Below are 14,086 nucleotides of genomic sequence, written 5' to 3' on the forward strand. Positions count from 1 at the left end.
ATTGTAAAAAGTTTTTAAGACTCCTGTTTAAAAAATGTTCAACCTTTTTTGTTGTTTAATTAATATTTAAAGTCGCTTTATTATTATATTCAATTTTTCTTTTATTTTATATTTTCATTTTGCTTATTTAATAAATTCCCATCATACAAAAATAGTTTTCAATTTGACTTATATGTTTTTTGTTAACATTTTTCTTGTGTTTCTTATTTTAATAATATAAATACATAAACTTACAAATCAATACATAAAAGTATACGATTTTAAATTTTAAAACAAACAACAAAAAAAATAAACGAAAAAGAAATAATATAATAACATAGAGTAGTTAGATGTTATATAATTTAGGCATATTATTATCATAATTATATTATATTAAATAAAATCATCACACTTCATTATATTTACATAATTTACATTAAAAATATATTAATTAGATTAAATTAAATGTTTAGTCGATTTTTTTACGAAAACTTATTTTTATGCTTTCGTTTTTTTATGTTTTTCTTTTTTTTAAGATAAGCCCCTGGCTCTATACAAAACTTTTCAATTCTTCAATATTGTATTTTTAGTTTAAGATAACTTTATGGTCACAAAATCCTTAAAAACAAATTTGGCTCAGTCAAACAATTTATAACACACACTGCCACAAACTTAGAGTCTGTTACATTTGTTTTTATATTCTTTTTTTCTTAAATAGTTTTAAACTAAATTAATTGTTTATTTAAGTTACAACATAATTAGTTTAGTATTGATTTCATCGAACCGAAATACCATTTATTGTTATAACATTGTTCGCTGTAGGTTCAGGTTCGTATACTTCTTCGTTTGTTCGCATCTCATAAGGAGCATCATAAAATTGCTCACTTGGAATTTGATCATAAATATTTTCTGAAAAAAAAAATTAAATAAATAGAAATTAAAATTATAGAATCTTTTTCTTTTCAAAAAGTTATGTACAAAATCTTGCAATGTTAAATTAAAAAAAAAGTTTTAACAAGAACGCAATCTTTGGGAAATACAATCGTTTGGAATCATTCTTTGAATTCAATTAAATGATTCCGTTCTTTTTATTTTAAACAAAAACTCAGTTAAATTGGAACTTGTGTTCTTATGGTACAAATTCAGTTTTTTTTTCATTGAGACACTAGATTAAAAATGTGATTTTAAACTAATCAACCATCGTATTGTCTTTTAAGAAGTTAAAGGTGAAATATCTATTTCAGAGTGGCACCACATTTATGTCACTTTGACGATGCGGTCTGTTCATTTAAAAGTAAGATGATTTTACTTTAATTAACTTGGAAGTTGTTAATACCTTAGCCATGTTAATAAGAGTCTTTCACAATAATTACCAGTTGATCGATTAGTGCCATTTCCATTGGCTCTTCCACCATGGAACGTATTGAACGTCGCTGGTGGTGATGTATCCAAAGGCATTCTATTGTTAGCCTCCAATGTAGAATATGACATCACTGCAGCATTTCGGTCTTCCTTAGACTCAGCTGCTTGAATATTTTCTGTATTTTTAACAGGCCTTGCTTTGTTTCTATGCAAAAATATCAAGCCAATGATAACAAGTAAAACAATGATAATTGTCGCTCCAATCGCAATTCCAGTTCCAACACCGGAACTTTCTTGAGTATCGGTTGTGGCAATTTCACATCGTGGTTCATCACCACTCCACTTGCCATCTTCCATACATTTCCTGAGATATTGTCCAATTCGATTGAAGCTCGGAATACAATGGTACTCAGCTGATCCACCATAGATTGTGGATTCATTAACAACTATCACTCGACCATTCTCGATTGGAAGTGGCCGACCACAATCGACCGCTAAAACACCAACAGTGCAGTTATTAGAATGAATTTCAAAACTATATGGTTAGTTTTACTTACGTTTGCATACCGGTGACTTTCCAGTCCATTTTCCATTCTTAAGACAAATGCGAGTATCATTGCCAATCATATATCGTCCCTTAGGACACTTGAAATAAGCTGCTGAACCAACTGCACGTACTCCAGCATCAACAATCAGATTTTCGCTTATATCCGGTTCATCACAAGTGATTTCATTACAACTTGGTGTCTCATGACTCCATGTTCCATCTTCAGTACACAAACGTCTTGAAACTCCTTCCAGCTTGAAGTTGTGATCACATTCATATAAGACTGCAGCTCCATAGTAAGTGACATTGGTAGCTAAAGTGACTTTTCCATGAGTTATGTTAAGGGGTTGTCCACATTCAACATCTTAAATAAAAAGGTGATGTTTAAAAACTTTTTTCATTAAGTTTATTCTTTTAGTTTTCTTACAAACACATTCCGGAACGTGTCCACTCCATTGACCAGTATCTTCACAAGTGACCAAAGCTTCGCCGATAATTTTGTAACCTCGTTCGCATCGATATTTGGCAAGAGCTCCAATCCTTCAAAAAGACATTCATCATTAAAATTGCTCCTATTTTTGACATAAAGTGTATAGAAAAGTTACCTGTAAGTTTGGGCACTATTAGCAGTTGAATCAGCTGTACGAATAAGAGTTCTTCCATACATCCGATCATTGCCAGTCACGGAGAGAAGACTGTGAGGAGCTAACACTGGTTCAGAGCAACGAATTTCTTAAATATAACAGAAGAACACATTGAATTAGTTTGAAAGTTTAAAAACCTTAGGCCATAGGTTTTAAGTCAGAAAATTTGTCAAAATCTTAATTTTGAAATCTTTATTACCTTCACATTTGGGAGTTGAATCACTCCAAACGCCACTCTCTAAACATGTTCGTTTTGGTACACCTGTAAGTTTATGCGAAGGGGAGCAACTAAACACCACTTCTGACCCGACGTAAGTTGTGTTTTGGACATATTTGTGGCTGCCATAAGGAAGAGGTGTGATTGCTCCACAATCGATATCTGAAAGAATAGAAATTTTTGAAGTTTCTTTTATTGAAATTCTATAGAAAGAAATCTCTAGTTGAAAATGTTGTGTTTCAAATTTTTACCTACAAGCTATTATTTTTAAAACTTATCATTCAGATTTTTTTCAATCAAGGTTTTTAAAGGTTTTAAGTTGCAAGAATCGACTTACATTCACAGAAAGGTGACTCAGAGTTCCATTCACCATTTTCGAGACATTCCAAAACGGAGTTTCCTCTCAACACATGTCCAGGATCACAGTGGTATTCGATTGTTGACCGAACATTATAATCATATCCCACAACATATGACCCAGCTGGTACATTGGGAGTATCACAAGTTACCAATTCACAAACAGGAGCATCTCCTGACCATTTTCCTTCTTTGGTGCAAATCAAGTCGGTTGGCCCAACTAACCAATAGTCATCATCACATTCGTATTTCACCATTGTTCCAACAGTTGTTGAAGAATTGACCAAATGAGCTGTTCCACGATCAGGTCGGGCTGGAGCTCCACAATCTACAAATCTGCAAGATGGTGGTTTGCTTGACCATTCACCACCAAGGCCGCATGAAATAACCTGGTTAAAAGAATCTTTGGAATTAGCATAAATCCTTGAAGACAATTTTTCGAATTTACTTACTGGTTCTCCAACTAAAACATATCCAGTTTCACATTGATATGTGGCAGTAGTGCCAGCTCTCTTATCACTAACCTTTACAACACCACCAGGAATTTGTGGTGGTTCTGGACACCAGTCGACTAAACATTCTGGTTTCTTTCCCGTCCAGCCATTGAGGCTACAAGTTCTATTTTCATGACCAATTAGGGTATAGTTTTCATGGCAGCTATATGTGGCTTGAACACCAAAATAGGTTTGATTCTCCGATAACAGAATTGATCCATGTTCGAGTTTGTCCAGAGGACCACAGTCAACATCTAGAAAAATGGAAAATTTATAAATAATTCAAAACATTTAAGAAAATTGAATAAATGATTATGAAAATATGTATTACATTTGCAGGTTGGAGCTTTTCCGCTCCAAGTTCCATCATTGAGACAATTTCGTGTTTCTTCTCCGACTAGAGCATGGCCTTTTGGACAGTTATATTGAATTATGCCTCCTACAGTATGATTTTTACCAACAACAGTTGTGTTTTGTAACGAATCTGGGGAACCACATGATAAGGGAGCTGAAAGAAAAATATAAAAAAAAACAAATGGTGAGATGAATTTCGTGACAAAAATATGAAATGAATTATAAAAGAGAGAAAGTTATTTGTTCAGCAAAATGTACCATGTTGACAAATAAAATGCAAATAGTCGAGATTGCATCCAACGTCATTCCATAGCCAATTTCTTCCACCATCGAGGACAACACAATTTTGTTCGCCATTGTAGTTGTTTGGTTGGTCCTTTCCCCAGGCAGGTTTAAGCACAACTTCATCTAAAAGGAAAAATATATAATTTTTAATAAGTGAAACGATACATATTTTTACATTTTTTAAATGATATATAACGAGTTCTTGAACTCTAAACCAACAAGACTGAAGGCTTATTCCGAGTAAAGGGCTTTTCAATAAGGGATCTCAATTTGAATAGCAAGCTTTTGGCATTTGAAGTTGCACGTTTTAGTAACGCATCGAATTTTTAGAAATTTTACCCTCAAAAACAGCGAAATATTTTACGGTCACTTAAGCACTTTTTAGTCTTCTGGGCCAGAAATTGTAAAACTCGTGAACAATTTTGAACAGTTGCCACAACGCATGGGTTGCTTAATAGCAGCTTAGAATAATGTAGCTGTAGTCCGTAGTATTAATAAAAGCATTTGTTTGTCGAACCTTTCTCAAATTTCGGAACTAGCATACAAGGCTTAAAAGTCTGAAATATTTCAAAGTTCAGTTAACATACAAACTTAACCTGGTCTTCACTGATTAAGTCTTTAGAATTCATCAAAATGAATTAGATTTTCATTGCAAGACCGTTTTAGTGCTGAGGTCAATTTTTACGTCGATAAGCAGAATTGTCGCCTTTGAGGCTCGGAAAATTAATTTTCCATACTCAACATGTCAATATTTCCTGCGTTTTTTTAAATTGGACGTATGCTTGTTAGAAAATGAGGCTGATGCAACTGTTGCGGTGAATGGATTGCGCTTGGAGTAATAATTTTTGTGTGGCCGCAATTCAAGATATTGATAAGGAAAACATTTATTTCGAGGAAAACGGCGCTACGTGTAACACAATTGTGCACTGAAATTGTATGGTTGAACACCTCTCTTTTTTATTTGCGTAAACAATTTCGAACTTTAGATTTTAATCAAACATAACAATATGAAAAAAGAGGATGGGATGTGACCCACACTGATAACTTCCCATCCCGTTTGTCGATTTGTCTTGCTTAAAAGTTTGTCTATATGAACTCGTATCAATTTTTACCAAATTTGCGTAGGTACTATTTTTTGTAGATTTTATTTTTTATGAAAAAACGAACTGTTGGATTTTTATATAAAAATTACTGAATATCGAAAACAATATTTTCTGTGAAATAAAATAAGTTTGAAGCCAATATTTTTAAGTTTTGAAAAGCTATTTGAGTCGAAAGTAAATTTTTACCAAGTTTTAGTATTATTTTTTTTTAGAGTTTTATTTTTTGTAAAAAAACTGTCAATTCAATTTTTTCAAAATTTTATCGAATATTGGAAACAATATTTTTTTAATAGATAAAATTAGTTTAAAGCCAAAATTTCAAATTTTTGAAAAGTTATTTGAGTCGAAAATCAATTTTTACCAACTTTGGTTAAATTTTGTTTAGGTTTTTAATTTTGTTTACAAAAACTGTCAATTCGATTTTTTTCAAAATTTTACTGAATGTTGAAAACAATATTCTTTGAAAGACAAAAGTAGTTTGAATTTTTTTTTTTTAGGTTTTTATATTTAGTAAAAAAAATGTCATTTCGATTTTTTTCAAAATGTGTCCTAATGTTGAAAATAGTATTTCTTATAAGTAAAAATTAGTAAGAAGCTATTATCTCAAATTTTTGAAATGATATTTGAGTCGAAAATCATTTTTTACCAACTTTTGTTAATTTTGTTTCGGTTTTTAATTTTTTTGTAAGAAAACCGTCAGTTTGATTTTTTTCAAAATTTAACTGAATGTTGACAACAATATTTTTTGAAAGATAAAACTAAATCAAAGCCGATATATCAAAGTTTCGAAAAAACGATTTTTACCAACTTTAATTCATTTTTTTAGGTTTTTATTTTTTGTTAAAAAACTGTCAATTCGATTTTTCTCAACATTTTTCAGAATGTTGAAAACAATATTTCTCATAAGATAAAATAAGTTTGAAGCCTAAATTTCAAGATTTTGAAAAGATATTTAAATCGATATTCAATTTTTACCAACCTTGAGTAATGTTTTTTTAGATTTTTATTTTTTTTATAAAAAAAACTGTCAATTCGATTTTTTTTCAAAATTTTTTCAGATGTCAAAAACATTATTCTTCGTTTGCACAAAATTGTTTTGGAGATGAAATCATATTTCAGTCGTAAAATTTTGGAGGTGATGAATTTTTTTTTTCAGTTTCTTTGATTTATAAATACCATTTTTCCAAAAAATATACTTCTTTGATATCACGTTACAATTTATTACACAAAATTTAATTCAAGTCTCTAGCGTTTTTGGTTCGTAAGATATTTAGGGATAACCAAAATTTGTACCTTTTTTTCAAATTGCTAGGTAAGAAAACCACCCACGCAATTTTCTTGAGAGTCCTTTCTGTATTTTTCTGCCTTATTATCTGTATAACAAAATTTATTTGAAATCGATATCTCTTCTGGTTCTTGAGCTATGGACGACGAAAAAAACGTCGCGAACGTTTGGACTTCCTATGGGAAGTTAAAAAGTGGGTCCAACTATTCCGTCTGTCTGTAGATCAGTAGTCCCAAAACGAATCTTGTGGTCAAAAACTGTAATTTCGAATTTTCTCAAAAACAAACCAATAGATTTGTATGAAATTTTCTAAACAAAGTTTTCTTAATTAGTTTTTTTTTTCAATAAAAACAAAATATTGTTGCATTCCTCCAGAAGGGTACCTACATGGAACCGTTATTTTGCTTTTAAGTTTTCACAAGCACTAATAAACCGATTCAATAATTTTTTCTGCACAAGCTATTTTTATACCGTCTTAATAATATCAAAAATGTAAAATTTTACTTTTTAGATCTTAAAAAAAATATTTTTTTTGCAACATTCTATATCTCAAAAACGGGTCAATATTTTTTTTTAACGAAAGTGTGACTGCAAACGTATATAAATAAGTTCTATAGAAACATACTAAAAATGTTTTTGAAATTAAACTGAAAATTTTAATTTATAAAAATGGGTTTAACGATTTTCAAAAAACAAATTTAGTCTTTTTTGACTCATTTAATGGATCTTAAATTTTTTAGACAAACTTATGTATGTTATTGTTAGTTTTTTAATTTTAAAATACTCATAAGTTCTTTTTGAAAAAAGAGTCTTCGGATACAGGAGGAAGCTAATGCAATCCAGTCGTGCACTTAGTTTTCTCTCGACCAGTGAAACATATGCCTCTGCTCCACAATCCCTTGAAGATGGAATTCATGGGGAAATGAAAGACGTACAGCCGCGAATGTGCGACTTGGTAATTCAAAATTTAGTGATATTCATTTGTCTGAAAGCCTTTTTTATTGTTTATGACTTAACTTTTTCTTTATAATTAAATAAAAATCAATTTATTAAATAAACTTGTTTTCCTTAAAATCTAAATTAAACCCATTTTTGAAAACCCAGTCTGTTTGATAAGCCTGCTGCATTAAATATAAATTTAAACATTCTATAACACATTTGATGCTAAAGGGTACTGTTTTAAAAGCTATTAAACAACAATCGAATATTCCTTTACAAGATAAATATGTTTATGAAATTTTTTAAAAATGTGCAACCAAAAGAATCTATACAAAAGTCGATTGCTCAAAAGTATATTGAACACTTACACCATATATATTTTGTAAATTTCGAGACATGAGGCAATTTAATTACTTTTTGTTTAATTAATAAGATTAATATTATTCTTACATTCTGTCATAATGAGTAGGAATTAATTTAAAAATATTAAATATCTAGCAAAATATCAACACTTTTTAAATACATACAGTTGCCAAAAACACCTTTCAGTTAATTTTAATTTTTTTAAATAAAATTTAAAAATTTAAGTGATAATAATTGAAAACTATCGAAACATTTTTATTTTATTAAATATAAACTAAAAATCATCTTAACCATTTTTTAAAATAAAAAATATATCATTGCACCAACGCAAAAAAAATCAACAATCATTGACCTCAACTTAAGCTGCAAAGTAGGCAGGTATATTAAGAAGTTCAACATTGAATTATTACCAACAAATTAAAAGAAACTAATTATTTCAATGCAAATCAAATTTTCATGTCTAAAGCGACCTAAATCATAAACAAAACTTTAAGTCTTAAGCCGCACTTTTCTTTTCACAGCACCTCATCTATATGACCTTGAACTTTTTAAAGAGCGTGATCTCAAAAGATTTATAGCCTCAGGAAGGTTTCTTCAAAGTATATGGAATAAATACCACCATTTGAATTTGTGGCTGACAATTATATAGTTTCTGTTCGCGCAGACAGAAAAATTGATTATGATTAATGATAATTACGAATGACTAATTCAACACTTCTCTTTTCTCGTGCAGCAATTTGACTACAATACACAAAACTTACCATTCACCCATTTCCATGTTCGAGAAGTAATACCGGGTTCTTTTTGGGCTCCAATCCAAACAAGTTGAGTTTTAAGTTCGGATTTTCTTCGTTCCAATTCTGTGAGAATATAATCACTTGCTGGACCACGAAATTCATGCACAAGATCTCCACCTGTTTTTTTAAATGAAACAAAAGAGAATGTTTCAATAAATTTTAAATTAATTAATCAAATTTTTGTTTACCAGTTGATTTGCACATTTGTCGAGCTTTTTCAAAACTTTCGCCACGAGTGACGTGGAACTCATAACAGGTTTTTGCAAAAGTCGATAAAACTGTGTCCACACTCAAATTCGGGCTGACACATCGATCGACGGAGAATTCTTCATTGGTGAATACTTCGACTTCGCACAAGCTTAAGCTACCTTCAACGCCCACCAATTGAATGGCGACATATTGACCGACAAGTTGACGTGCGCATGTAAATGTTTTTGTTATACCCTCATCCAAGGTACCCGGATACCAGGCACAGAGGGGATTCCTTTGTAAATCGGCACTACTGTTACCCACTCGTATTTCCAAATCCTGTAACGGTTGATGGCCACAACAACCTCGGGTAGTTATTCGAACCACACGAACTGCTTGTGGTGTTAGCAGATCTACTCGCCACCATGGAGATGGCTCTTTTTGTGTTTCAGAACATTCTTGTCCATCTGGATTCTGTAAAGGTGATGGAAATTCATAAAATTAAAATGATGCACAGGTAAAAAGGGAAAAGTGCGTTAATAGATTTCTTACCTGATTTCCTTGGTTACCGTCATTTGCAAAACTAGCTGGACCAGCTCTTGTGTAGGAACTTTGATTGACAGGTTTTCTATAGGCAACATTTGTTCCGCAAAAAGGTAGTTCCTTCTCCCAACCAGATTTCGGGTCACATTTTATGAGTCGCGGTCCAAACAACTCATAACCTGAATCGCATTCATAAGTTGCTTCTAATATACCACCACTCTCACCGGACACTGTTTGGACTTTCGCATTTAATGGAACAGCTGGCGGTCCACAAACTACAAAGGATAAACATACAACACAAATGTTTTATTAGATAACATGTCTTGATATCTTGAAGCTTTAACATAAACGTGTACCTTATAGTTAACTATGGGAAATGATAAATAAGATATAATCTAAAGAGTAAAGAAAAATAAAATAACAGTGCATTGATGAAGATAAATTACTTTATGTGCATTTTACATAAACGTAAAAGTGTTTAGTTGCATTCATACAAATATCCATTACATTAGGGATGCTGAACCCGAACGAGACTTTTGCTAGTCTCGCTTAGATCTCATCTTGTTTAATTTTTAGTCTTGTCGAATTTAAGACTTATCTTGGTTTTTTTTGGTGAGTAAGTCTTATAATAATTTTTTAAAACTATGTTAAAAATGCAGTTGAATTTTAACTATTTCTTTTATATATTTTAATTAATAATTATCGTTTTGTGATATAAGACCAGGTTTTTCCAATAAGAGATTTCATTTAAAATAACCCGCTTTTTGAGTAACTGTTACTAATGGAACTGCCATATTTTGAAATCAGACAAATAATTTTAAACTAAAAATCACTTGATACAAATAGTTGCATTGAAATTGTTAAAATTTACTATAAAACAAAATGGAACGTTTTGTAGTCAAAGTTTGTAAATTTTTCAACTGCAGCAAAACTTCCTGACATTGTTACTTCTCCAAGCGGTGATCCTGATCAGATATGGTTGATGGCTTACATTCCTCGTTAAAAATAACTCAACTTAAATCAGTTTCTCTTAAAAAAACAACATTTTTTCTAAGTATCAAAATAAAACCTGTTATTGAAAAACTAATGCGAAACCTAAAAATATGTGACGATAACTACCAAACTGGTGGCTAGATCCTCAGAAAATGTTGGGTCAAAACTAACAGTAGGTCTGATCTTTTCATCGATTTCCATCTACAGGGATGAGCTATATAAAGCCATGTCTGGTTTTGGAATCTCTGCGAAACTCGTCCGTTTTGTGCAGGTTGACAATGGAGAATTCACGCTGCTCCATAAAAGTTGGAAACAGCTTAACAGAACCTTTCGATATCAAAAAAAATTTTAGACAAGGTGATGCGCTGTCATGTGATTTTTTTAACATCGTGCTTGAAAGAATAGTGCAGAGCTCCCACGTCAACACTAGAGGAACTATCTTTCAAAAGTCTGTCGAATTACTAGCATATGCTGATGAATTTGACATAATCGGAAGAACTCAGCGTGATGTCAATAGGGCTTTTGTGAGTATTAAGGCAGAGGCTGCAAAAATTTGTTTAACGATTAATGAGGGCAAAACAAAGTACATGCTGTCGTCAAGAAAAGGACATACAACACCGACGCGACGTCTTGGTCAAAACGTCACCATGGACAGACGTAACTTTGAGGTAGTCAAGGACTTCGTCTACCTAGGCTCCGTCTACCAACACCAGCGCTGAGATCAAACGCAGAATAACTCTTGCTTAACGCTGCTTCTTTAGACTAAGAAAGCAATTGAATTGTAAAGTCCTCTCTCGAGGGACCAAAGTATTGCTATATAAGACCCTTATCATCCCCGTCCTGCTATACGGTGAAGAAGCATGGACTATGACAAAAGCGGATGAAAGCTTGGTCGGTTCGAGAGAAAAGTTCTTCGAGCGATCTACGGTCCCGTATTCTTAAAAGGGGGATGGAGTAGAAGATGGAACGACGAGCTGTACGGGCTGAACAGCGACGTAGACTTAACCAGAAGAGTAAAAGTCCAACGACTAAGATAACAGGGTCACGTAGAACGTATGGAAACAAATGCTCTGGCTCGGAAAGTCTTCGAACCACACCCACAGGACAGCGCAGTAGAGGAAGACCACAGATCAGGTGGTGCGAACAAGTGCAAAGTGACCTAACACAACCTGGAGCGCAGAACTGGGGACATCTAGCTAGGGACCGAGCTATGTATATGGGAAGTTTGTTGGGTAAGGCCCTAGTTCACACAGGACTGTAGCACTACCTTAAGTATAAGTAAGTAAGGCTCATCTCTTTTTCAGATGGTAAAGAGACTTTGACTGAGATAAGACTAAGACGTTTCTCGACTCGTATCACCTCTTAATTATATCGTTTAAATTCGAAAATTTTAAGTTTTCTGATCAATTTAAAATTTTGGATTCTTCTTTTGGCCTGCCCTTAAACCTCTTGAGCTGTTTGACTTTTAGCCAAAAATCAGTAACTTTTGTTATGCATTGTCGTATCGGAAACTCAAATTATTGTTTCTACAAATCATAGACTTGCCATAAAAAGTTCTTAAGAATACGTTTCTTAATATTAATTTGAAGATTATTATCACAGTCATTTCTAGGCTAAAGTTAAACAAATTTCACAAATTTCACACTCACCCGTGATAATAAATATTAAATATTTATAAATACGGTAGTTGTAGAAGTTGATGTGGTTTGTAAATTAACTAACTACATATCATGTTATAGCAATTTAGCAAATACACGTCACGTGGGCATAATTTGTTTGTACTTATGTTGTTTATAATGTCTGATGTATGTGAATAGAGAAATTCAATTTAAATCATTAGTGTCTTTTATTTTATTTTTTTATAATCATGTTTTACAAGATAAATATACTTACACACTCGAATGCCAAGAAAATTATAATAAAAGCAGTGGCATTAAAGTAGGAGGAAAACCAAATGTAAATGTACATATTTAAGTAAATGTGTTTTGGCATGAGTTTTGGATATGACATGTTTAAACTTTATCACTTCAAATTAAGAAATTATATTATTATTCTTGTTTTAACATTGTAAATGTTATAAGGAGGAAATTATGTACTTATTTTTATTGAAAATCTATGAAATTGTAAATGCAAATTAAACTAATAGTAAACTATATCGCAAAATCTACTTAAATGTAAACACTCAATGGCAACACTTAAACTCTTATACTTCTTATTTTACTTTACTATGTATATATAAATACTTAACCATTCCTGAATTATACACTGAACTATAAACTCGTGTCTTTAATTTCTCTATACTTAAAAATATCCAACAAAGGTTATGGGCCATCATTTTCCCGCGCTTTGCTAATTTGCTAAAATTTTTTGTATTTCAATTGCTAATAAAATGTCGAATTCAATTTATCAAATCGAGAAATTGAGCGATCAAAATTATGATTCGTGGAAAATTTTAGTTAGAAGTGTGCTTATACACAACGATTTATGGAGCTATGTCTCTGGGGGTTCTGTGAAGCCAGAAACAGAAAAAGTAGAGGAATCCACATTATGGACTACGAAAGACGAAAAAGCCCTTGCTACAATACTTTTGTGTGTGAAACCTTCGCAAATAAATTATATTAAAAATTGTAAGACGTCGGCAGAGGCTTGGAAGAGTTTGGAAAAAATCCACCAACCTACTGGACCGGCCAGGAAAGTCACACTTTTCAAGCAACTTTTGCAATTAAAAATGGAAGGTAATAATGTTCAACTACATATTAATTCTTTCTTTGATTTGGCAGAGAAAATCAAGGAACTAAACATCGAGCTACAAGATGAACTTTTGGCGATTATCTTACTGTCGAGTTTACCGAGCGCATACGAAAATTTCATCATAGCAATCGAGTCACGAGACAAGCTGCCATCGATCGAAATTTTGAAGGTCAAACTTCTTGAGGAAGGTCAACGTCGAGGAGATAATGAGCCAGCCGAGTATTCGTCAGAAAGAGCATTATATTTGCGTCATAAGCAAAAGAAAAATAAATATGCACACAAAAACTCTGCAAACCAACAGTATTCTCAAACGAATAGATCGTTGGACCAACCTTCCTTCAAAGGCAGGTGTTTTCGATGTAAGCGCAATGGCCACATGGCATCAAACTGTCACGAAAATAAAAAACACACATCTAGTGTTGCTTCAGCGTTTGCATTGTTAAATTCTATATGTACCAGTGAATTTGATAAAAACACATGGATTATAGACAGTGGGTCCACAAGTCACTTATGCTGTGACAGAAAAAAGTTTACTTTTTGTAACGATCACATAGAAAAAATAGAGCTAGCTGCTGGGCAGTTTATTAATTCAGCGGGAATCGGCGATATTGATCTATTCGCGAATAAAAAGATCACTTTAAAGAACGTCCTATTTGTACCCGATTTACAAATGAATTTTATTTCAGTAAGTAGAGCTACTAATGCTGGTAATAAAGTCGTCTTTTCAGATAAGCGTGCAGAAATTATTGATATGACATCCGTTGAGTTGCTGTGCGCAAGCAAGGTCAATAACATTTATGTTTTTAAAGAAAAACAAATCAACGCACTTGCTTCTTGTTCAGATAGCCCTGAAAAAGCTGAGAGTACTATGTTTAACAAGAGAA

General features: G+C 32.3%; 1 protein-coding gene across 1 annotated transcript in view; it reads right to left on the bottom strand.

Annotated features, from left to right (window-relative positions):
• Positions 1-76: 76 nt before the first annotated feature.
• The window catches only part of LOC129945327 (sushi, von Willebrand factor type A, EGF and pentraxin domain-containing protein 1), a 66,184-nt gene continuing 52,174 nt past the window's right edge, over positions 77-14,086 (bottom strand). Inside the window, exons 2-14 of the mRNA XM_056054997.1 lie at positions 9,468-9,733; positions 8,915-9,389; positions 8,691-8,843; positions 4,213-4,362; positions 3,932-4,108; positions 3,559-3,854; positions 3,087-3,495; positions 2,732-2,911; positions 2,494-2,620; positions 2,316-2,428; positions 1,899-2,252; positions 1,353-1,835; positions 77-888 (exon numbers count right to left, since the gene is read on the bottom strand). Of these exons, the coding sequence (XP_055910972.1) occupies positions 755-888; positions 1,353-1,835; positions 1,899-2,252; positions 2,316-2,428; positions 2,494-2,620; positions 2,732-2,911; positions 3,087-3,495; positions 3,559-3,854; positions 3,932-4,108; positions 4,213-4,362; positions 8,691-8,843; positions 8,915-9,389; positions 9,468-9,733 (3,317 nt within the window). The 3' untranslated portion in view covers positions 77-754. The remainder of the gene's footprint in view (positions 889-1,352; positions 1,836-1,898; positions 2,253-2,315; positions 2,429-2,493; positions 2,621-2,731; positions 2,912-3,086; positions 3,496-3,558; positions 3,855-3,931; positions 4,109-4,212; positions 4,363-8,690; positions 8,844-8,914; positions 9,390-9,467; positions 9,734-14,086) is intronic.

The sequence above is a fragment of the Eupeodes corollae genome, chromosome 2 (assembly GCF_945859685.1).
Source record: "Eupeodes corollae chromosome 2, idEupCoro1.1, whole genome shotgun sequence".
Classification (NCBI taxonomy): Eukaryota; Metazoa; Arthropoda; class Insecta; order Diptera; family Syrphidae; genus Eupeodes; species Eupeodes corollae.